General features: G+C 36.6%; 1 protein-coding gene and 1 long non-coding RNA gene across 2 annotated transcripts; one reads left to right on the top strand and one right to left on the bottom strand.

The window, feature by feature from the left end:
* Positions 1-970: 970 nt before the first annotated feature.
* On the bottom strand, positions 971-18562 carry SGO1 (shugoshin 1). Its single transcript, XM_053600726.1, has 8 exons — positions 18381-18562; positions 16206-16354; positions 15927-16123; positions 12123-12199; positions 9537-9595; positions 7233-8048; positions 4769-4958; positions 971-4546 (listed from the first exon to the last, which is right to left on the bottom strand). Exons 2-8 carry the CDS (start codon positions 16345-16347, stop codon positions 4432-4434), a joined length of 1596 nt encoding a protein of 531 aa, XP_053456701.1. The 5' UTR covers positions 16348-16354; positions 18381-18562; the 3' UTR covers positions 971-4431.
* A 180-nt stretch (positions 18563-18742) lies between these two features.
* LOC128592094 (uncharacterized) lies at positions 18743-24448 on the top strand. Its single transcript, XR_008381764.1, has 3 exons — positions 18743-18879; positions 21430-21534; positions 24357-24448. It is a non-coding gene; the product is annotated as an uncharacterized LOC128592094 (long non-coding RNA).

The raw sequence follows: 24448 nt of genomic DNA on the forward strand, positions 1-24448 counted from the left end.
AAAACAGCTGGGTGTTGTGTGGCAGGCGCCTATAGTCCCAGCTACTTGGGAGGCTGAGGCAAGTGGATCACTTGAGCCTAAGACTTTGAGGTTGCTGTGAGCTGTAACACCATAGCACTCTACTGAGGGTGACAAAGTGAGACTCTATCTCCAAAAAAAAAAGAAAGAAAAAGCAAAGTAGATATAAAGCAAAAATATTATATGGAAATAAAATTAGAGCAGTTACAATACATGTATATTATAATTTATTCCCACACACACCAAAAAATTTAAACAGACTCAAAAATTAGAGAACCTGTTAGATTTATGATCATTAAAAACTATGACAAATTTTCCCACACGAGTACAGAAGGGTAAGATGGGTTTAGTGCCAAATTCCCACCAAAACTTCTACAAAACTATACCAAATAGGTATAATTTGTTTGCAGAGAGCAAAAAGAAAAGATTCTCTACTAATCTTATGTGGCTAGTATAGCTTTGATATAAAAAATACAATGTGTGTATCGGAAATAATACAGTCAAATTTTACTTATGATCATATATACATAAAATCCTAAAGAAAATATTAGTAAATTCTACCTGCGTATTAAAAATAATTGTTACTTAGAAGAAAAACCAGGAAAAAGTGTTAAGACATTGGATTTGGCAATGATTTCTTAGATATGACACCAATAACGAAGGCAAAAGAAAAATATATAAGTTGGATTCAATCAAAATTCAGACCTTTTGCATATCAAAGGATATGGAGTAAAAAGGTGGCAACCCATAGAATGAGAGAATATTTGGAAATCATAAATCCAGGACATATGAAGAACTAAGAGCCACCAAGAAAAAAAACACACAACCCAGTTAAACAGGCATTGAATTTGAAAAGACATTTTTTTCTTCAAAAAAGATATACAAATCCAAATGTCCTTTGATAGATAAACCAACTGTATATACATACAATGAAACATTATTCAGGCTTAAAAAGGAATAAAATTCTGATAACTGATAAGACACAAATGAACCTTGAAGATACTACGCTAAGTGAAATAAGCCAGATAGGAAGGACAAATACTATATGATTCCATTTCTGTGAGGTACTTGAAATAGTCAAATTCATAGAGATAGAGAGTATAATAATGATTAACAGGGCATCGGGGGATAGAATTTCAGTTTAAGATGATGAAAAAATCTGGAAATGGATAGTGGTAATGATTGCACAATAATGTTGAATATTCTTAATGCTACTGAAATAAAAATGCTAAGTTTTATATTACTCCCCACACCACTGTGTACTCCCTAATTGGGTCTAGTCAGTACCCAGTATGAAGCTAAATAAATAAACCAGTAGAAAGAATTGTATATGACAAGGAGGGAAATATTCAACAGTGGGGGAAGGAGAAAGTAATCAATGAATTGTGCTGGGATAACTGGTTAATCTCATGGAAAAAAATAAAATTAGCTCTCTAGTCACCTAAATAAATGCATATGATTTAACATCCTAAAATAGAAAGCAAAACTATACAAATTTTAGACAAAGCCTTAAGGAAAAAAGTGGTAGCATATACTAATATTTAAAACTCTTAAATATCAAAAGGTTATAAGCAAGGTTATAAAAAGGCAGAAGTTGAGGAAAGACACTTATATATGTAGAATACATAAAAAACCGTATAGTTTTATAAAGAAAAAGACATTCCAGAAGTAGGCAAAAGACATAATGATTCAGGGAGGAAGAAATGGAAAGTGATATACTTCTTATAACAGAGGAATTGGTGCAGCCACTGTAGAGAGCAATTGCGAACACATAGTAAAAGTCAGAGTTCATTGTTCTTTTGGACTGAGCAACTCCACTTTAAGGTACCAACTCTATATAGAAACATAAGTACATGTATACAAGGATGCAGAATATTCTCTGCATCACTAATTTGCAAATAATAAAAAAGTGGAAACAAACTGTCTCTCAGAAAAATTAAGTCTGGTTTATTCATATAATGAAAAAATACAACAATGAAAATAATCTCCGTCTATCAACATGGATAAATCTCAAAAACAATGTGAAGAGTTAGTTATAAAAGGATATGTACAATATAACATTCATATAAAATGTTAAGACATAAAACAATGGTTAGTCTACAGATAAACAATACTTAACAGTCTATAGCAAGAATATAGAAACATTAGAAGTACACAAACATGGTTTTTACTAGGATAATGCAGGACTTTGAGGGCGAAAGGAAGATAAAAGATCAAAGCTAGATCAGAAAATATCAGAACAGAATGATCTTTATTTTTATTTTTTACTCACCACTATACTAATGAAGACAGAATGATCTTTAAAGCAAAAGGAGAGGCAGTCAATGGCCTCGAGCAGGAGTTGGCAAACATTTTGGTAAAGAGCCAGAAAGTCATTATTTTAGGCTCTGCAGGTCAAGAGGCAAAATATTATTTAGGTTTTTTATTGGGATTCAAAGTTAGCGCTCCCTTTCAAAATTGATTCCAAGTGTTTGATTTTTTCCAACTATTAAAAAATGTGAAAACCATTCTTACCTTGCAACCATCCAAAAACAGTGTGCTGGATTTGGCCCATGGGTTATAGTCAATTGAATTTTCTGTGATGATGGATGGAATGTTCTACTTTTCCCCAAGTGTCCATTACAATATCATAACCACTGGCCACGTGTCTACTGAGCAATTGTGGGACTAAGAAATTGAATTTTTAATTGTACATACTCTTAGTCACTGTAGCATTTCCATGAATTTACAGAATATGTACAAGAGGCAGAGAAACAAACTGAAAGAGTGAGTCTGTGGTGGGAGAGAAGGATGTATAAATCAATGATTCAGAAAATAGAAAAATTAGGGGTGATGAAAAGAATTTTGGGTGTGACTGATAGAGAATATACAATGATATGGAGATGCAACCAAGAAAACTTGAGATCAGGATTGGATGAGTCAGTCAACAAAACCAGAATTTGTTGGCCACAGATTGGAAGACCACAGAATGAAAAGCTGGAAGAGAGGTGTTAGGTTGAAAGGACAGTAGCAAAGATGAGAGTTTCACGGCAATGACTTAAAGAAGGAGATGGGAAAGAAATTGTTCGAAGATAAAATAGAGAAGGGTAGAAAGTAAGACAACAAGATAGATATTTTATCTCTGACATTTAAAGAGCAAAAGGAAAACACAGTCACTATCTTATGCAAACTTTATTGCTTTTTAAAAGTGGAAAATTGAGGCAGGAGAATTGCTTGAGCCCAGGGGTTGGAGGTTGCTGTGAGCTATGATGCCACCGCACTCTACCCAAGGCAACAGCTAGAGGGGCTGTCTCAAAAAAAGAAAAAAAAAAAAAGGAAAATCTACAGTGTTTTTTAAAAGAGATATACAAGTGTAGATGTCAAACTTTCTAAACTAAACTAATTCTCTCATTGGTTGATCAAAAATACAGAAAAGTCTTTAGTATTCACACATTTAACACTTGAGATTTTGACTAAATAAGAAGCTATCCCAAAAGACCATGACATTTATGATTTTACAAGGCAGCACTTTGAACAACATATACTTAGTGCCTGGAGTCACTTACCTAGTCCCCAAGCCTAAACAATCATTAATTTCTCTAATCACGATGCCATACCAATTTCATCTAAAAAATTAAATATAACAGTGGTATAAGGAATTGACAAACAACTTGGGGCATACCCAATTGTGAATGTCAAGGATATATTTTACTCAAATACTATATTGTTTCAAAAGATCCTCAGCCTGTCTTGGAAAAATCAGTCACTCTAGTATCTTAAGGGGAAAATAAAGATGCCAGAAGCTTAAAACTAAAATATCATAATTTGAGCACTCATTACTAATTTCCAAAATGTTGGTATAACATACATTTAGTCTAAACTTAAGGGGTTTAGGCAGCATAGGCAATCTAAACAATTATAGTGCTTAAGTCCAGTTGTTTATTCAAAGGAAAAATAAATTAAGTTTGTTAAAGCTTGAAGATAAAATATCACATTTGAACTACAGTTTTGAAGAAATGATTTAGAGTCCTATTTTTTTTTTTCTTTCTGAGACAGAGTTTCACTATGTTGCCCTCAGGAGAGTGCCATGGCATCACAGCTCACAGCAACCTCCAACTCTTGGGCTTAAGTGACTCTCTTGCCTCAGCCTCCCAAGTAGCTGGAACTACAGGCGCCCACCACAACGCCTGGCTATTTTTTGTTGCAGTTGTCATTACTGTTTAGCTGGCCAGGGCCAGGTTGGAACCCGTCAGCCTCAGTGTATGTGGCCGGTGCCATAGCCACTATGCTACAAGCGCTGAGCTGATTTAGAGTCCTATTAAGAGAATATTCTATGGCAATAGTTCAACCCACTTCTGTACTGTCTTACAGATTTTTTTCTTGGAGCAATAAAAAAAAGTATAGGATGAATTTAAACAGTATGCAACAAAAGCTTCATCGTATTTGCTTCGTACTCTTTTTGGAACGACATCTCAGATCCCTTTTCTGTTTGAAAATAGGAGAATTCAAGAAACACAAATCTGTGAAAGGGTCTCCTCTTCTCAGTTTCCTATAAGGGTAAAAAAAAAAAATCTTAGGCATAATTATTAGCACCCCAATATTAACTTACTCTTCAGTAAAAAGTTGTGGTAAATATGCCAATTTTAATATTCCTACTTGAGTTTATCAAAATTTTATGTTTCAAATAAAATTCATTCTTAATCAAAGCTCTATAACCTTATTCCCCCACACGCGTCACTAAAAATGTATTTCTCACAATTCTAATACTTACGAAGCAAGAGTGGGTTCCTTATAGTTCACGTGGGCTGTGCATCTACGCTTAGGAAGAGACTCTGCTGGGCTTCCTTTATTTTTGTTTGGAGAAAGAGAAAATCTCCTGATTTTAACTTCAGGATACAAGGGAATATTGGTGATATCTTTCAGGCTAAGATGAGGTGGCTGTTGAGTTTCAGGTGGTGTACCTACAGAAACAAATTTTACTAATTATGGCTCCAAAACAAAACAAAGAAATCACAGGAACTAAAATTACATTCATAACATAGGAACTAGAAGTATATATCCTAAAAGTATACTAAATCCAGCATTTTTAAATAGTTTTTTTTAAAACCTTTTCATCATTTTTTTCTCTTCCTCTCAAACCAGATAGTTTTGAAATATTAACTCCAATAGATGTGAACTAATTGAAAACTTTTCTAAAACTTAAAATTGTTCAAGGATACCTTAGGCATAATGAGTAGTTTAAACTAGCTATGTAATTTCATTTTAGTCATACCTTGCTATTTAGGACCATCATGGCTTCTTTATCGCTTTCTTTTTTTTTTGTAGAGACAGAGTCTCACTTTGTGGCCCTCGGTAGAGTGCCGTGGCCTCACACAGCTCACAGCAACCTCCAACTCCTGGGCTTAAGCGATTCTCTTGCCTCAGCCTCCCGAGTAGCTGGGACTACAGGCACCCGCCACAACGCCCGGCTATTTTTTGGTTGCAGTTTGGCCAGGGCCGGGTTTGAACCAGCCACCCTCGGTATATGGGGCCGGCACCTTACCGTTCTTTATCGCTTTCAATGCCAAAGTTTATCACTAAGTAGCTTCCTATAGTCTTCTCTCTCTTTTTTTTTTGAGACAGTCTCACTCCGTTGCCCTTGGTAGAGTGCCGTGTTGTCACAGCTCACAGCAACCTCCAGCTCTTGGGCCTAGGCGATTCTCTTGCCTCAGCCTCCCGAGTAGCTGGGACTACAGCTGCCCACCACAACACGTGGCTATTTTTTGTTGCAGTTTGGCTGGGGCCAAGTTTGAACCTGCCACCCCCCATGTATGGGGACGGTGCCCTACTCACTGAGCCACAGGAGCTGCCCTCTTTTTTTTTTTTTTTCAAGAAGGCAGTCTCACTCTGTCACCCAGGCAGGAGTGAAGAGGCTTGATAATAGTTCACAGCAAACCTCAAACTCCTAGGTTTAAGTGATCCTCTTGCTCCAGCCTCTCAAGTAGCTGGCTAATTTTTAATTTTTTTGTAGAGACTTCATCTCACTATTTTGCTCAGGCTGGTCTCCAACTCATGGGCTCAAGCGATCTTCATGGCTCAGCCTCCAAAACTGCTGGGATTACAGGCTCAAGCCAATGCAGCCAGCCCCCTGTAGCCTTATAGAGCCACCTAAACGCCTTCTATTAAAAAAATGGGAATTATCTGTTAGCCTCTGTGGAAACCAAGAGAAAAGTAAAGCTAGTATAAAGCTCTAGTAAAGCTAGTATATTGTTTTTCCTGTCAGAAACACCCAGGTCATTCTACTTTCAGGTACATCTATATTGGAAAGAATACTATACTCAGAATACTGTAAGAACACTGTAAGACAAATCATCTCTTCAAACAGCTTTAAAAAGCAAATAATATACCCCCCAAAATTGGTCAACTTGGAAAGACACTTCACTTTTTTACGTTTTAGTTTCCTTATATACAAAAGAAGCATGGGGGGAATATATATTTTTCAGAGAACTGTTCTGAGAATCAAATAAAATGACAACAGTATTTTAAGAGTGATACAGCCTGACCATATACACTTGTTTTACCACATTAACTAAAATTCCAAGGTTAAAATCTTTGTGGGAAGGTGGAGGCTGTATTGCCAACATTTTGTACCATACCTATTTTTGATCTAATAAATTAATAAAAGCAAGATTTTTTTGAGCCACAGTTTTTAAATGTTTTACAAATGTCTTTCAAAAGAATACTAACCCTGCCAATTGAGGAAAAAATTTCTTGGTCTCATTAGGCCATTTCACCAACTAGAAAATTATTTTAAATCATAGTCCCTGTCAAATTCAATTATAAAGCAAAGCCATTAAAACAATACATCCCTGCATTCAAGTTTGATTTCATTTTCAAGGGGACATTTCAGGTGAGTATATAAAAGATATAAAAATATTTTAATTTAACTTACCTTCACAAAAAACTCCCTTTTGGGACACTTCATTTATTGAAAATACAAATACTGTCTCCATACCAAGTAATATTTACTGGTAAAAGGGATTTAAATTAGCATGAAGTAGGTCAGAGCAACACAACTGTGATTTCTACCCCCAGTTCCCCTACCATTTAATCAGACCGTAACTTGCCCCCAGAGAGACAGATGGTAAGTTTCTAACCTCCTCCAGAGAAACAGATGAGAAATATAGTATACAAGCATCAGGAGTGATCGTTTATCATAAACATTAAAAATGCAGGCAAACAAGTAGATCACTTACTGGTAGGAGTTTTCGTTGGCTCAGAATCCTCTCTCTCTTTTTCATCTGTATGTTTTAGTGCTCTTTTAGATCGAGGCCTAGTGACTGGTTTCCTATCTGAATCACTGGCAAGATTTTGAATGTACTTGCAAGTAGGCAAATAGAGGTCACCAGAATCATCTCCTGAACTACTTGATTCACAAATGCTCACATCAGACTTACTGTCGTTTTCTTCTCTATCAGAATCAGTGTTTTTTTGTCGGAAAGGAGTGAGATGAACACGCTCTTCCAAATTAAAATTGTAAGCATCACCAGAACTGACAGATTCATCCAATGTTTTTTTGGAAATAGTTTTTTTATTTTCACTTTTGTTCTTTTTACATTTTGATATAGATCGTAGTTTTCTCCTTCTGTTAGCTTTTCTCTTCTCTTCTCTTTTTCTTCCTTGTACAGCTCTATGCTTACTTTTAGGTTGTTCAGATTTAGATTCTAACATAACTTCTTTTGTTTTAGTAAACATTCCTGGGTGGATCAGCTTCGGTGATAAATTAATGTGGTCCTTCTTCCACTGACAAACATTCTGTTCTACATTTGCAGGTGTGTGCATGTTTGCCGGTGGGTCTACAAATCTAATTCTTTCCAATTCAAAAGACTGCCCCACCAAATGACTGGTATCAAAATCATCCAAGATATCAAACTGACATGGACTGCTGTTACAATGTTTCTTTAAACTGCCACGGCGGAGAGATACAGTTCTAGGCAAGACATCAGTAGATTTGGCTTCACCTGAGTCAAAATCAAATCCCAGTGTGTCTTGAGAAATAATGGGTACATACTCTGAGGATTTAAAAAATAAATGAAAAAACAATCTTATTTTGTGAAAGTCTGAATTTTGAGAATTTTGGAATTCAAAGTTAAAATGGAATGAGAGAAGTCATTCTGTAGTTTTCCTATAAGTAAATAATATACAGGGAACTTAATATTACCATCTATTTGTCAGTGCTCAGCTGATGGCTTTTATCTGATCTGTGAAAGAAAGAATCTTATGCACATTCTAAAATCCAAAATCCTTCAAAATCTGAAACTATTTGAGTGTAAACATGATGCTCAAGCAAATGCTCATTGGCGCATCTGAATTCCATATTTTCTGTTTAGAGATACTGAACTAGTATATTGCAAATATTCCAAAATCTGAAAAAAACTGAAACACTTCTAGTCTCAAGCATTTAGGATAAGGACTACTTAACCGGCACAACCTTAAAAAATATTCTAAAATGGGGTTTTATGTGTTCTTGGTTTGGAGAAAAATAATCATCTATCATTGAGGACAGATTCAGAGGAGCAGAACCTCATATTCCAAAGTGGGATAAATATAGGGTGGTCATAAAGTTTGTGTGCAATGTAATATAGAACTCTTGTATGTGAGCAAGTGGAACCAGGCTAAATTGTTCTTTAAAAAATGTGGATAATTGGAAAACCTTTTGGATCAGAAACACAATCTGTGTTTTTAAAGAAAGTGAGGATAGGGTGGTGCCTGTGGCACAAAGGAGTAGGGCGCCGGCACCATATGCCAGAGGTGGCAGGTTCAAAACTGGCCCCCGCCAAAAACTGCAAAAAAAAAAAAAAAAAAAAAAAGGGAAGATATTTGTCTGGTTTTGCTTATTCAAATGCTATCCCTTCTTCAAAGCTTAGTTCAAGTAGAGGGGATGATATTTGAGGATTGTGATACTTTAATTTATAAAAGCATTAGGAAGGGCATGGCTCTGGAGTTCAGCTTTCAGTTTAAACCCTACTTTTTATCATCTGGGCTATTTCATGTGAGATGCTTTATCTTTGAGTCTATATGAAATGCAACTGTACTTATATTCCCAGGTCATTGAGGGTTATGTTATATGAGACAATGTAGTAAAATTTCTAACACAGAGCTTGACATGTAGTAGGGCTCAGTAGACTGCTGCCATAAGTCACAGCCAAAGTTTTTGATTTGGCACAATGAATGGATATATTTTTAACTCTATTATTCTGTTTAAAATAAACAGACTTGCTTTGAGCAGAATACCAGACTGGCAGATTTTTAAAAAACAAATTAAAGCAAATGCCATCAGTGTAACCTAATGCTTTGTACCCTCAATGAATCCCAAACAATGAAAACATATATTTTAATCTAAAACCTGGAAAAAATACCTACTAATGTGTACTTTGATACCAGTTCTTGCCTCCATAAATGATATAAAATGAATATTAAAAAAATTAAAGAGATATAACACTAGTTCTTCAGATCTTATTTTACCCTTAAAAATATTTTTAGATTTTCATTTGAATTACCTTCTATTTGAAATGATTCTCTTTGTCTTGAATGGTCAGTATCTTCAAGAGGAACTTGCCTTAGAAAAATACCAATGAAAAATAGAAATTTATTTAATAATTATGAAATAAAAACGAATTTAATATTTTCCTAGAAGTTTCTTCTTTCCTTTAGGATTATTTCATAATTCTATTCCAAATCAGTTCATCTGTACTGTATCAAAGAAAACAAGAAAACACTCATGCTGATTGCATGGAGGCTAATTTGTTATGGTTGATACTCAACTCCCAATGGAAGAATGCATCAAGTCAGATGTTTTCACCTGAAAACATGCCATCACTCAATTTAACTGAAGAAACAATCAGAATTGACTTAAAAAATATTTTTTAAAAATGCCAGTTTGATTACTTAACTCTTTAAGATGCTGCTTACTGGCACAGCTGCGCTTTGTTGGTAATATACGCCTTTATGGTGCCTAACTATTGAATTCTTCTGAAATTGTTTAATATTATTTATTTTCTTTAAAATCCTGCTCTACTTTGGTTTACGGAACAAGAAAACTTCCTTTATGCTCTAATACTATTACTGGCAGTTTCATTATATTTGTAATTTTATTCCGTAGAGAATTTTCTACTAGTATCAAAAATTTAAAAGATTTGGGTAAAGATATACAGTGATTGTAACTAATATCCACTTTCAAAATCTTATAAAAACTTATTACCTTCTTTTCACGTTTTGCTCATAACAAAAATTTCATCATATCTTAAAGTTCAAAAGTTTAGAAGCTACTAATGATTAAAAGTAATGTATGGGGACAGAAATCATATTAGTGGTTACTTCTGTGAGGAGAGGGGGTAGACTTGAAATGGATACAGAGGAACTGTCTAGGACAGATCTTACCTAAGAGCACCTATGCTCCGCAGGGGATATCTGGCAATATCTGAAGTCATTTTTGGTTCTCATGACTTAGGGAGAGGGATATTACTGCCATTTAGTAGACAGAAGTAAAGGATGCTACTAAACATCCCATAGACAGCCTTCTATTACTGCAACAAGAACAATCTGGCCCACAATGTCATTAGTATCATGACTGAGAAACCTTGGGCTAGACTGATGGCAATGCTGTCTATCTTAATTGAGGTTTTATTTGCACAGATATATCCATTAGTCAAGCTCATCAAACTGTATAATTAATATTTGTGCATTGTACTGTATGTAATTAAATCTCAATAATTCATAAACAAACAAAGTACACTTGATCCAAAAGAAGAAGAGGGAAGAGGGCATAGGGTCTAATTGAAAAAATAAATTGGATCAGCAAGACAGTGTGACAGCTATATTGAACATGATATTTTATTGTATAAATTTTTCTAAACCAGACTATTTATAGGATGGCAAAATACCATCATTTTAGCAGCCAATCCTTTCTAGAATAAAAACATGATACAGAGAAAAATATGACTGAAGGGAATAGTTTAAAAATTCTAACAAGGTTTCTTATTTCTAGACATCAAAAAAAAGTAGTTACAGGGGCAGTGCCTGTGGCTCAAGGAGTAGGGTGCCGGCCCCATACACCGGAGGTGGTGGGTTAAAACCCGGCACCGGCCAAAAACTGCAAAAAAAAAAAAAAGTAGTTACATCTAAGAAAAAGAAACCTTAACCTTGGCTATATATAATAAAAAAAAAATTTTTTTTTTTTTTTTTTTTAAACAGAGCCTCAAGCTGTCACCCTGGGTACAGTGCCGTGGCATCACAGCTTACAGCAACCTCCCACTCCTGGGCTCAAGCGATTCTCCTGCCTCCGCCTCCCAAGTAGCTGAGACTACAAGCGCCTGCCACAACTCCCGGGTATTTTTTGGTTGCAGCCATCATCATTGGTTTGGCGGCCGGGGATGGATTCGAACTCGCCAGCTCAGGTTTATGTGGCTTGTGCTTTAGCTGCTTGAGCCACAGGTGCCAACCCCGTATATGGGTATATAGACCCATGTGCCCCTTCCCTCTTCTTCTTTTGGATCAAGTGTACTTTGTTTATGAATTATTGAGATTTAATTACATACAGTAAAATGCAGATATTAATTATACAGTTTGATGAGCTTGACTAATGTATATATCTGTACAAGTCAAACCTCAATTAAGATAGACAGCATTGCCATCAGTCTAGCCTATATAATAAAATTTTTACACATCAAATTTTCTCAAATATATTCTTAGTTGAGAGAGTATCATATTCCAAATATATAAGAATTGAAAGTTGAGCACAGTGGGTCATACCTGTAATCAATCCTAGCACTCTGGGAGACTGAGCTGGGAGGATTACTTGAGCTCAGGAGTTTGAGACCCCATCTCTATTAAAAATAGGTGCCTGTAGTACTCACTACTCAGAAGGCCGAGGCAGGATCACTTAAATCAGGGAGTTTGAGGTTGCTGTGAGCTAGGCTGATGCTACAGCACTCTAGCCTAGGTAACAGAGTAAAACTCCATCCTCCCCATCAAAAAAAAAAAAAAATGCATTCATATGTATATATAACAGTTAACAGAATGGAAATTTCCTTTTATAAATGGATTACAGAATAAAGTTTTTAATAATCATAAAAAGGAATACTAACGGTAAATCCTTCATAAATAAATTCCTGGAATTGTCATCATTATTGGAGTCCATTCCTGAGGGACATTTTTCTTGATTCTATTGTCATATTAAAACAAAAGAAAAGTTGCAATTAAGTATTCATAACAAAACATTCATTTATTTATCAGTATATACTTATTTAGTCTATTATGGTACCAGGCACCATTCTAGGAATTGAAACTACAATAGCTAAAAAACAAATCAAGTCTTACTCTCTTAAAGCTTACATTCTAGTGCAGGGAAGAAATAAAAACAGTAAAAAAAAAAAAAAAGAACACAGATAGATAATAGATAGACTGCAAAGAAACTAGTAGGAAGAAAAGAAAGCAGAAAGAAATAATAAATAGGAAAAACCTTGCTGTCTCTAGAAAGAAAGATGGTGTGGCTAGAACATAGGTAAGAACAGTAGAAAATGAACTTGCAGAGGCCAGATAATATAGGGCCTTGAGAGCCATGAGTTTGGATTTTATGTTTTTTTTTTTTAAGACAGTCTCATTCTGTTGGGCTGGGTAGAGTGCTGTGGCATCATAGTTCACAATAACTTCAAACTCTTGGGCTCAAGTGATCTTCTTGCCAGTGAGTTTGGATTTTAGTCTAAGTGTGACAGAAATTTACTTAATATTAAGATGGAAGTAAAATGATTTAAGTTTTAAAAGGATCAGTCTGGCCAATATGTGAAACATGGATCGAAAGGGAACAGGGTAGAAGGAATCATCATGACAAATCAGGTACATGCTATCTGCTGGGACTAGAGTCATAGCTTTTGAAGTGAAGCTCAGTGGAAGGCCTAGAGATAACAAGTCATGCTCAGAGAGTGAACAGGGATAGCGGCAAGGACAATGAAGGAAAGGGAATCCTCTTAGGCTTTTTGGCCTAAGTAAGGGATAGGCTACTTTATTGAGATGAGTAAGACTTATGGATAGAGCAATACTTACTTATTGTAAGTATACAATATTGTTGGGAAGGAGAAAATAGTACTTTGTACAAAATATACACAAGGATTATGCTTTGTATAAACTATGTATGACATCCATACAACTATGTATGTATTATAAGCTTGTAAGCGGAGATATCAAGTAGTATGTGTATCTGCGGTTAGTTCTTGTACTATAAATTTAGACATCGCTAGCGGAAAGACAGTATATTAAAGCAATAGGAGAGGATAAGGTGAGTCTAGGCCAACTGGCTCTTAAATGCTGAGCAAAGCAGCAGCCAGCCAGAAAGATTGACATGGAAAAGTGAGAAAGGTAGTAAGGAAACTAAGGAAACTAACTATCCCCTAGTTAGTCTTTAACTAAGAGATAAAGTATTTCAAGTAAATAGTAATCCCTGTATGGCCTATTACTGAAAGGTCAAGAAGAAAGAGAAGTAACCACTGAATTTGGTAACGTGGAGGTTTTGGTGACCTTGACACACAGCAAATATGTGTGTATAATAGAATGACAGAGACAGAAGCAAGATTAAGAGTGGTTTCAAATGCGAATGGAAGCTGAAGAAGACAAGATAGGGAATGCACTCTTTGGAAAAGTTCTGCTGTGAAAGAAAGCAGAGAAATGAGGAGATAGATATGAGACAAGGAGAGGTTTGATTTTTCTTTTCCTCTTAAAGTGAGAGATACTAAAGCACATTTGTATGACAACTGGAACGATCCAGTAGTGAGGAAGACACATGGAAGAGAGAGCAAACTTCCAGGAGCAAAGTCCTAGAGGAGATGAGAAAAGGTCGTTAATAGGAGCAGGAAACACTCCTGCCACTGTAACAAGAGGGAAGATGGAGAATACACATATAGATAGGCAGATCTGTAGATCTGTGTTATGAAGATAAGAATTCCAGTTCAAGTCCTAAGAAGCCATTCTAATTTAGTTCAATTGCTTTTTGAAATGTGATGCAAATACATGCTGGTGCTATAATGAATAGACTCAAACTGTTCATCAGAGATAAAACAACCAGAAATTTAATCCTGTTAAAAGCTTTAAATGTGATAGCCACCTGATATCATAAACTTGCTAGCTAATGTTCTGAAACTAGTATTGTTGGGGGTAAATAAAAAAGATTATTTAACTATATAGTAATATAACTTAAAGACAAATTAATAAAAAGATCTATTATAAAATTAAGGGAATGGAAGGCTATTAGAAATTATTGTGATTTAATAAAAAAATAAAAAAAATTATTTAAAAGCTAAGTTAATTACTGGTAGGCAAAAAACATTCTTATAGTTAAAGCACTTTAAGCTTCTCCAACATTGCTAAATTGATTGTTGCTAAATCAACAGTGAAGAACATTTGTAGAAGGATGGTTGAAAATGAGTGATACATACAATACGTATATGGCAGGAAATAAAATTTGATGTTTTAAATGCTAATACATTCATCTAGCAACTGACAATGTTTTAATAAATACTTAAAAAGTTACTGATAAATGTTAAAGGGCCTGAAATTATAGATTTTTTTCACCACTGCTTTTGTGATTCTCATTGAATATTCATTTCATACTATTTGTGTGTGATTTCAGTGAAAAGGGAGGAGGAAGATTCAAATGCCTTTGAAGAGATGTTTTTTCTTCCTAGTCGACTGAACAATGAAAATTAAAAATTAGGAAAGATTCAATTCTGGAAAAAAAGATTAAAACAATCTAATCCTCACATAAAGGCGAAGAAATCATATCTAATTTTTACAGAGGCAATTTTCAACTACACTATACATGTACATATTGCCTATGTGTATTTCTGCATATGTATATATTGCACAACTGTCTATATCACACAGAAAAAATAGGAATCACTTTAATTCCTTTCTCAAGTACCCCCCATGCCCTTGGCTTTCTATTTATTTTGTTTTTTTCCCATAGCTTAGAGTAAGGCAGAAACCCCTTGCTTTCTTATCTGCCTCCTGGTCTAAATGCCAATGCAACCGTCTTCACTGGCATAGCAAACAGATAGCCACTCAGAAGAAAGTAAACTGTTCTATTAACACCTGACACTCACCACTGCTTTTCTTTTCCTTTGCCCCATGTGATTTCCCTGGCAGTGGCTTCTGGTAAAAAGGAGGGAGAAACTGGCTCATCATTACTCTTCTTAGTATTAACTTATAATGAGGCACAATGAATATTCTAAAGCAAACTTTCTCCATGTCTGTAATATTTTGGCAGGCAGGACCATTTTTGATTCCCTTCTTTAGAACCTTAGACACAAACAGAATCAGATTACAAATTTGATGAGGACAATGTTCAGGGCATTTCTTGTCTGGGAGTTAATGTATTGTCTCCCTTATTTAGCCAACAAATAGGTAAAAAAGAATCTCCAAAAAGCACTTGAACACTCCCCATTCCCCAAATAAAAGTAGTTCTCATAAAATCTCACTAGATATAGCAAAACTACAAAGAAAAGCTAATATAGCATTCATCTAAAACTTTTGAATTAGTCTACTTCAATGACCATTAGCTTAGTTGTGTTGTCTTTCACTCACTTAGCTGAACATTCAAATGACTGGCAGTATAAAAGGCTAAATTATTTTTTCTGTATTTTGTCTTGCTATCTGCTTTCAGAACCACGTTAGGCAGGCACAAGCCTCAAGCACCTATGTATTTAAAGCTTTTTTAACTGGTCAGACACAACAGCTGTGCTGGAGAACTGGACAAGGATGTTTAAAGAAAACACAGCCATTAGTAATTAATTTAAATAATGTAACCGATCTAACAACTTATTCACTTATTCATTTTCTCTACAAATTAGGCCTTTGTAATAAAAATACCTGAGTAGCAAAAAAAAAAAAAAAAAAAATACCTGAGTAGCCTCTTCTGTTTGTCGTGAATTAAATTTTTCTTTCAATGCGTGTAGCTGACATGCAAGGTAGTAGCATTCTTTTCGCAGCTGTAGGATGATATCTTGGGCTTCTCTCACTTTGGATTTTTCATTTTCCAAAGCTAAAACTAACATTCTGTTGTTGTCTTGGTAATTTTTCAGCAGTGTAGAAGTATTGGCTAAAAGGGGATTTAAAAAGTTTGTCAGTTATTAAATCTAAACTTAAAAAGTGATATACACAGAAAACATAAAATAACTTACTGATTATTTGGCTTGGTGCAGCTATAAAAGACTTGCGTTTGCCAATCTCTGCCAAATTTTTATTTCTTTTCTCTTTCATTCGCTTCTTTATGTCTTCAAGACTATCTTGAAAGGACTTTTTTAGGCACCTTTCCTTAGCCATCTTATGCCTAGGAATTTAAAACAACAAAAAATAGATAATTTTTCTGAGACATTATTAAATATAAAACTTTAAACTAAAAATATATTGTTCATAAAGAATGGATTAAATAGACCTAGTTGCAAAATTAGCTCAAAGTAGATAAGTTAGCTGACCAGGTAATAATTTAAACTTTGTAGCTTTGAAATATCATTAATATTTCTGTCATAACTTTATCCTCCTCAGGCACTTTATAAGGAAGTTTTATTAAATATGGATTTCCAACCACAAGATCCCATTATATACCACCATTCATTTTTAACAAATACTCGTTGGGCTCTATATGTTAGGTACTATGGAAAGTGTTTATTATTACATTTCAGTGCTATTATTACTTGTGCTTCTTACAGAAAATGTTTATGGCCAATTTTAGTGCTTAAACTTACAGCATTAGTTCAGCAGTAATCATACACCTTTACTTTGTTTTCCAGCTCCTCTCTAATTATTAATTTATCAGAATAAGTCAGTTACTTTTCCACACTCTTTTAACCCAGTAGCACTTAAGATATTCACACATCTTAAGAATAGTCAAGGTGATCCTCAGAGGTTTAAACTATGTAGCACTACATACAATTTAAATAGGCTATTATAGTGCTAAAATAAGCAGGAATAAAGAGGAACAGGCTAGTATTCTCAAAGTTATTGCCACAACTCAGGACTATAAATTATGACCACATCAAATAAGACGTTAAATAAAGATTGTTCTACATACAGTTAGTTTAAGTCTGCAGTGAGCTATGAAGATGCTACTACAATCTGGTCTTAATGAAAGAGCAAGAGACTGCTTCAAAAAAAAAAAAAAGTAGTAAAACATGCATTGACAGAAGAATATGCTATCGATTGTACAATACATAAGTACACTTAATCGTTCAGTGCTGCAAATCAGATATGCTTCAGCATGCTACCAGACATGTTTAACTACTTTTTGTGAATATCTTTTACCCTAAATTATACTTTGTGGATCTTAACATTGCAAAAAAAACAAAAACAAAAACAAAAAAAACTTGTTTCCTATGATAATCTAGGTATACAATTTTCATCATAAAGCATATCTTCATCTCCTCTAAGTTAGTAAAATATTTTCCTAAACCTAACATGTTCTCCAAGTCTTATTTTCCTCTTTTTATTGTATAGGGTCTTAAATATAGATAATGTATATCCCATTTGAATATTTTCTTCCTACCAACGTATGGTATCATATAATACTGGGAGATTCCCAAAAGAGCAACAGCAACTACTAACAGTAATGGCAGGTGGGTTGTATAAAACAACCTACCACAATGAAGTTTTTACATTAGAACCGGTGATGTTTGAGAGCCATACAGATTAAGTAGCTATCTAGTTTACTTTTGCAAAGCCTTAACTAAAAGACTTTCATTCTTAAATTTAATCAAGTTTAAAACACAAAAGCAATTTGTCGCATAAGTTTTATTTTCTGTCTAGGGCAATGGTGTTAAGAGGGGTGTGTAGAGAGAACGAATGAAATCTGAGAAAGGCCAGTGGTGCCGGATTAAGAATCTCAGTGGTTACACTAGTATTCTTGCAAGGGCTCTGAACTCAAGAACTTAAAATATTTGACCTCCACCCATAATTCTTCATTTAATCTTGCTGTGGAGGCAGCCACTGCTGATATCTCCAGGGTAACTGAGGAAGCGACAGGCCTGGACAAGGAAAGGTGGTCAAAGGTATTACGCTGCATAAACAATAATTACCCATTTTTTGTGTGTGTCTTTACGTGGAGCCTCGCTTTTTACGAGCGTAGAAACTTTATTTGCACATCACTTAATCTACACAATTCCGCAAGATAGAAGGTTCGGGTCCCCACTCAACAAGAGGAAACCGCAACATCAGGAAACACCATCGCAGATCGAGTGAATGAGCGGAGGAAAGCACCTAGTCAGTTTGACTCTGCAGCAGGAGCTATTCGCCACCGAACTTAGAATGACACGAGAACCCAAGAGAAGTCAAAGAGCGAGGTCTACGCCCTTGTTGCACACCTGTAAAATGCACGGCTTCCCCTGATCCTTGCCGGAAGTGGTCCTGGTCACCCTACTCCTGCAGGCGCGCCCAGAACGATACCGTGGCCACTACTTCTGCTTCTGTATCAGCTACCGCCCTCCTCCTTGCCTTCCAAGGCTCGGAGAGTGTCGCCCACCAGGCGCGAGCCCCGCGCTCGGGTCTGTAGCACCTTCTCCTGCTGCTTGAAACAACGACTATATTCGAAAATTTCCGCCGCGCTCACCCATTGGCTAGCGAGAGGTGGTCACGTGACGCGACGCGCACCCACCGCCGCCGACGTAAGCAGAGTCCCACTCCTCCAGGCTTCGTCAGAACGCGCGCGCTTTCCGGGCGTCCACATCCGGGCACTTACTGCGGCGTCCCAGCCTCTCCTTGGAGGCGGAACCAGTAGTCCAAACCTAGCAAAAGTCGGCAGGACTTTTCTGCTGAGTCGCAGGACTTTTTTGGGTGGAGTGACTCCGAGACCTTTAAGGCGGGGTATGTTACCTCGTTCAAAGCTTCCTGTTTCTTTAGTTTGACAGCTTCCCATTTCCCCGGTCGTGCTCAAGGGCTCCCTCTTGTGAGAAGAATCTCTTTGGTGGCCTGCTCAAGCAGTTAGCCAGCTTACTACATGGAGGCAGCTTTTAGGGACATTGAACCAAAATGTCCCTAAAGGGGGAGAAGGGTGACAGAAAACTAATTTTGGATTAAAGAGATATTATTACATAAACCGCAGATACATGAAAATTTCAGTTCCATGTTCTTAATCTTGACCGGGCTACCTGTGTCTTTAACTCTTCACAGGAAATGACACTAGCATCCATCCAATTATAGACCAAGAATCCTGAGCATTCATCCTTATTGATTCATCTTCCCTTAACCTTTCTCGCATTCAGTCACACAGTACTGCCAATTCTACCTTCTAAGTATCTCTCGTACCCACCCACTTCCTCCCCAGCCCCAATCCAGCCTTCTACTTTACCTACTCTGTGGACTCCACTGCCTCTGTTCATTTTTTTTTTTAATTAAATCATAGCAGTGTACATTAATGCAACCATGGGGTACAATGTGCTGGTTTTATATACAATTTGAAATATTTTCATCGAACTGGTTAACATAGCCTTCATGGCATTTTCTTAGTTATTGTGTTCAGACATTTATATTCTGCATTTAGTAAGTTTCACTTGTACCCTTCTAAGATCTGTTCATTTTCAGAGTAATATTTTTACAAAGCAAATATGAAACTCTGCAGTGGCTCCCTATTACATACAAAGTTCAAACTCCTTAACATGTTTGATTCTTAGTGAGTCCAGTGGCTCCTGGTTCTAGCTCTTGTGAATTTTCTTTCTTGTCCTTGAAATTCTTCTTGCCGGGTGGCGCCTGTGGCTCAAGGAGTAGGGCGCCAGTCCCATATGCCAGAGGTGGCAGGTTCAAACCTATCCCCGGCCAAAAACCAAAAAAAAAAAAAGAAATCCCTCTTGCCACTTGTGCCCATATTTCTGACAAGAACAGTCTTTCTTTCCCTGGGCCTTACTTGCTCTTATTCAACATGAAGGGCTCATTGTAGAGATGAATTTTTCAAGGAAGACTTATTTGTCCCCAAACCCCTTTTCTTAGTGCCCTATTCTTTCCCCTTGATATTCCTTGTGACTTCTGACTTGTCTGTCATTGCCTGTTTATTTTAGTTACATAAGGGCAGGAACTATATCTGCCTTAACTGTTCACAGTTAAATTGTCAGCATCTCGTACACAATTTGAAATGGTCAAATGAAGAGACAATAAAGGAAAGAGTGAATGAAAACTGATCAGTTGCTTTGAATCTAGACATTCCTTATGAAAATTTTTTTTTTTTTTTAAGTTAACTGGCATTTACATCCTTACTTCAGTCTAGGAGCCTTCCTGGTTTGGGTGGAAGAAGGTGGAACATCCTTCTCTAGCCAACAACTCCCTTATTCTCCAAATTTACCAGATCAACTCTGTTAGTTTTCAGTTTAAAATCACTGGGCAGTGTGGCTTATATTTACAGAAACATCAAGAAGAAATGAGCAGAGAGGTTATTTGTTGTTTGAGGACAGAAAGTATGAAGAGAAATGTGAGAGCGGAGACAAGTGCCAGCTTCATAGGCATATATTGACCTGTGCTCAAAAGGGTGCACACTTGGTTTAATACTCTGCTATCATCTTAAAATTCTTAATTTCATCTTTGAACTCGGGTAGTCATTTTGAATCTGACTGACCTTTCATGCGTTGTGAGTCCACTGAAATTCTGTGCTCTTGCTCCATATCAACACCTCTGCATCTGGGTATTCAGGGGAACTGACAGACCTGCAAAGCCATTTTTTGCATTCAAACCAGAACTTGTTTTGAACAAGGAAAGGCAATGAACAACTGGAAAGTCTTATTGTATTTTCCAACCACTTACACTAAAAATGTTGACCTAGAAGGAAAATGTAATATAGGACAACTTATAACTCCTTTTCTTTTCAATGCTTCTCTACTTATTGGAAAGCTGAAGCTTTTGCCCTGCATCTTGAAGATTTTTGCATTGGCCTACACAGATTACGTGCCTGGTCCTGATCAAGGGCTCAGAGATTCTGACTTTTTGAGGGGTGCCTTGCCGTTCCCCATTTTGAAATGGTCAGACTTCAGATTGGGTCTTTTGTATAGAGACTTTTAGAATAGAATGGCTGAATTTGGGGGTTGTGACCACCACTCAGGGAAAAGACCTTGAGTTCCAGCACAAGTCATTTCTGTACATTTTGATATTAAGGAACTATATTCTTATTGGAATCAACATCTCTTTAAAAATATTGTGGAAACTACAACTGTCTTTCCTGGGAAAAGTGCACATATTTCTTGTCCCACAAAAATTTGCTTTTTTTGTATTTCAGAGAGTTTATTGGTATCCCGAGGCTGAGGATTATGAAACTCAGGATCCCTGATGAAATGTGGTACTCCGGAATTCTGTGGAGAATTGGTAGTACTCAATGCTAGGATGGGAGAAACAACTTCAGATATTTGAAAACAGTAATCATGTTTTCTTTTCTAGCATAATGAATATTCCCAGGTCCTCCAACCATTTCTCCTGTTGCTCTACTCAGAAATCAGCTTGTATAAGTGCCTTTTGACATGGCATCCAAATGAAACATACTATGTAAGTAAGGGGGCAAGACTGTTCACTCCCTTTTTGGGGAGGCAGCTACCTACTAACAATTAGCACTGGGTTTGGCTGTGAGTAGCAGAAGATTCCTAAATAATCTTGGCTTAAATAGGACAGACTTTTGGGGTGGCTCCTGTGGCTCAAGGAGTAGGGCGCTGGTCCCATATTCTGGAGGTGGCGGGGTCAAACCTAGCCCAGGCCAAAAACCAAAAAAAAAGAAAGAAAATGATTTAAAAAAAAAATTAGGACAGACTTTTATTTCTCTTTTAAGGAGTTTTGGGCAGATGCAGTCTAGGATTGAATTGGCTAATTCCTAAGGGACCCAGATTCTTTCAAACTCACTCGTTTGCAATCTCTAGGATGCAGCCCTTATCCTTTTTTTTTTCTTTTGAGACAAAGTCTCCCTTTGTCACCCTTGGTAGAGTGCCCTGGTGTCATAGCTCACAGCAACCTCCAACTCTTGGGCTCAAGTGATTCTCTTGCCTCAGCCCCCCATGTAGCTGGGACTACAGGCACCTGCCACAACGCCTGGCTGTTTTTTGATACGGGGTCTTACTCTTGGTCAGGCTGGTCTCAAACTCCTGAGCTCAGGCAATCCACCTGCCTCGGCCTCCCAGAGTGCTAGGATTATAGGCGAGAGCCACTCCTGGCTATCCCTTATCCTGTGGTCCCTGGTTGTTTCTGAGTCCCATGTAGCAGGATAAAGAAAAGAAATAAAGAAAAAAGAGTCAAAGGGAACTTTCTAGTAGGTGCTTAGGGATGTTAACACCTTTGCCTATACCTATGGACTAGAACTTAATCGCAAGCTATATAGAACTGCAAGAGAGTCTGGGAAATGTGGTCTTTATTCTGGATGGCAATGTGCTAAGCTAAAAATTCTCTTACGATGAAAATACTTAATATTGAGGAATAAAGAGTAGCAAAAATAGCTTTGGGGATTGTTTTGTAGCCTTCACTGTATTGTCCCACCGGAGATTATATAATCCAGCATTTCTAAGAAGTAATCACATCTATGGGCATCTGCCATTTAATAAGCATTTACTGTTTCAAACACTGTGCTACAGTGTGGCTTATTTCTTTTGGTTCCACTAACATGAATTCATGTTCTTTAATGATGTTCATTTTAACCCTAGAAATTATCCAGCTGACACCAAACTTAAATGTTCTAGGTAAAACAAGTTGCTTTACCAGGATGGCATAGAGCTGAATTTGGGAGTTTGCTCTTGACTCATGATGCCTGACACATGGTAGATAATAAATAAAAAGCTACTGAAGGATTTAGATGAATGGTATAAATAGAGATCACATTTCAGATGTGGAGATAAAGCACAAGATAAAGGTAATTGTGTGAATACTCTTGACCATAATTAAGCTTAATGCAATGCTTCTCAAGCTTCAGTGTGTGTAAGAATCACTTAGGATGCAGATCCCTGGGATTTTACCACAAGAGATTCTAATTTCTGTTTGCTTGGTGTAAGGATCAGGTGGTTACTTTTTCAAACACATAATTCTGATGGTTGTGGTCCACTGACCACACTTTGAGAATCAAGGATAGCAGGCACTTAAATTACACGATCAAGTATGTTCTAAGTTCTGATACTGATTCCGTGTTATCCCCAGTTTTTTCAGTGCATACCATTTGTTTTCTGAGGAATTTATATATCAAGCATTTGAACACACACTCACCATGTGTGTTCACAGATGAAGAAACCAAGATAGAGAGGTTATGTTACTGCCCAAGGTGACATTGTACTAGAAGGTAGACTGGATTTTGAACCTAGGAAGTCTGGCTTCAAAGTCCATGTTGTTAACAACTGAACTATGGGGCGGTGCCTGTGGCTCAAGGAGTAGGGCGCCGGTCCCATATGCCAGAGGTGGTGGGTTCAAACCCAGCCCCCGGCCAAAAACAAACAAACAAAAAAAAAACAACAACTGAACTATGTGCTGCTACTTCTTCCTTTTATTATATCACAGTAGTAACTAGCCTATGTCAAAGATAATTCATAATTTAATTATATTAGCAACATACAGTGTAGGTACATGTCATCTACCTGATAGACTGAGAAAAACCTATGAGAGTATAACCCAATTAGTCAAAATTCTTTGTTTAATTCACTAGATATTTAGAATGGTTATAGCATGATTCAAATAATTTTATTTATTTATTTATTTTTATTGTTGGGGATATTGAGGGTGTAATAAGCCAGGTTACACTAATTGCATTTGTTAGGCAAAGTCCCTCTTGCAATCATGTCTTGCCCCAGAAGGTGTGACACACACCAAGGCTCCACCCCCCTCCCTCCTTCCCTCTCTCTGCTTTTCCTTCCCCCACCCCATGACCTTAATTGTCTTTAATTGACCTCATATCAAAATTGAGTACATAGGATTCATGCTTCTCCATTCTTGTGATGCTTTACTAAGAATAATGTCTTCCACTTCCATCCAGGTTAATACGAAGGATATAAAGTCTCTATTTTTTTTAATAGCTGAATAGTATTCCATATACATATACCACAGCTTGTTAATCCATTCCTGGGTTGGTGGGCATTTAGGCTGTTTCCACATTTTGATGATTGTAAATTGAGCTGCAATAAACAGTCTAGTACAAGTGTCCTTATAATAAAAGGATTTTTTTCCTTCTGGGCAGATGCCTAGTAATGGGATTGCAGGATCAAATGGGAGGTCTAGCTTGAGTGCTTTGAGGTTTGTGATTCAAATAATTTTAACTTCTTAAAAATATTGCTCTCGAAGACAGGGGAATATTTATAGATGCATTACTTTGATGATTTTTCTATTTTTTTTTCTTTTTTTTGTAGAGACAGAGTTTCACTTTATGGCCCTCGGTAGAGTGCCGTGGCATCACACAGCTCACAGCAACCTCCAACTCCTGGGCTTAAGCGATTCTCCT

This window comes from Nycticebus coucang, chromosome 8 (assembly GCF_027406575.1).
Source record: "Nycticebus coucang isolate mNycCou1 chromosome 8, mNycCou1.pri, whole genome shotgun sequence".
NCBI classification, from domain to species: Eukaryota; Metazoa; Chordata; class Mammalia; order Primates; family Lorisidae; genus Nycticebus; species Nycticebus coucang.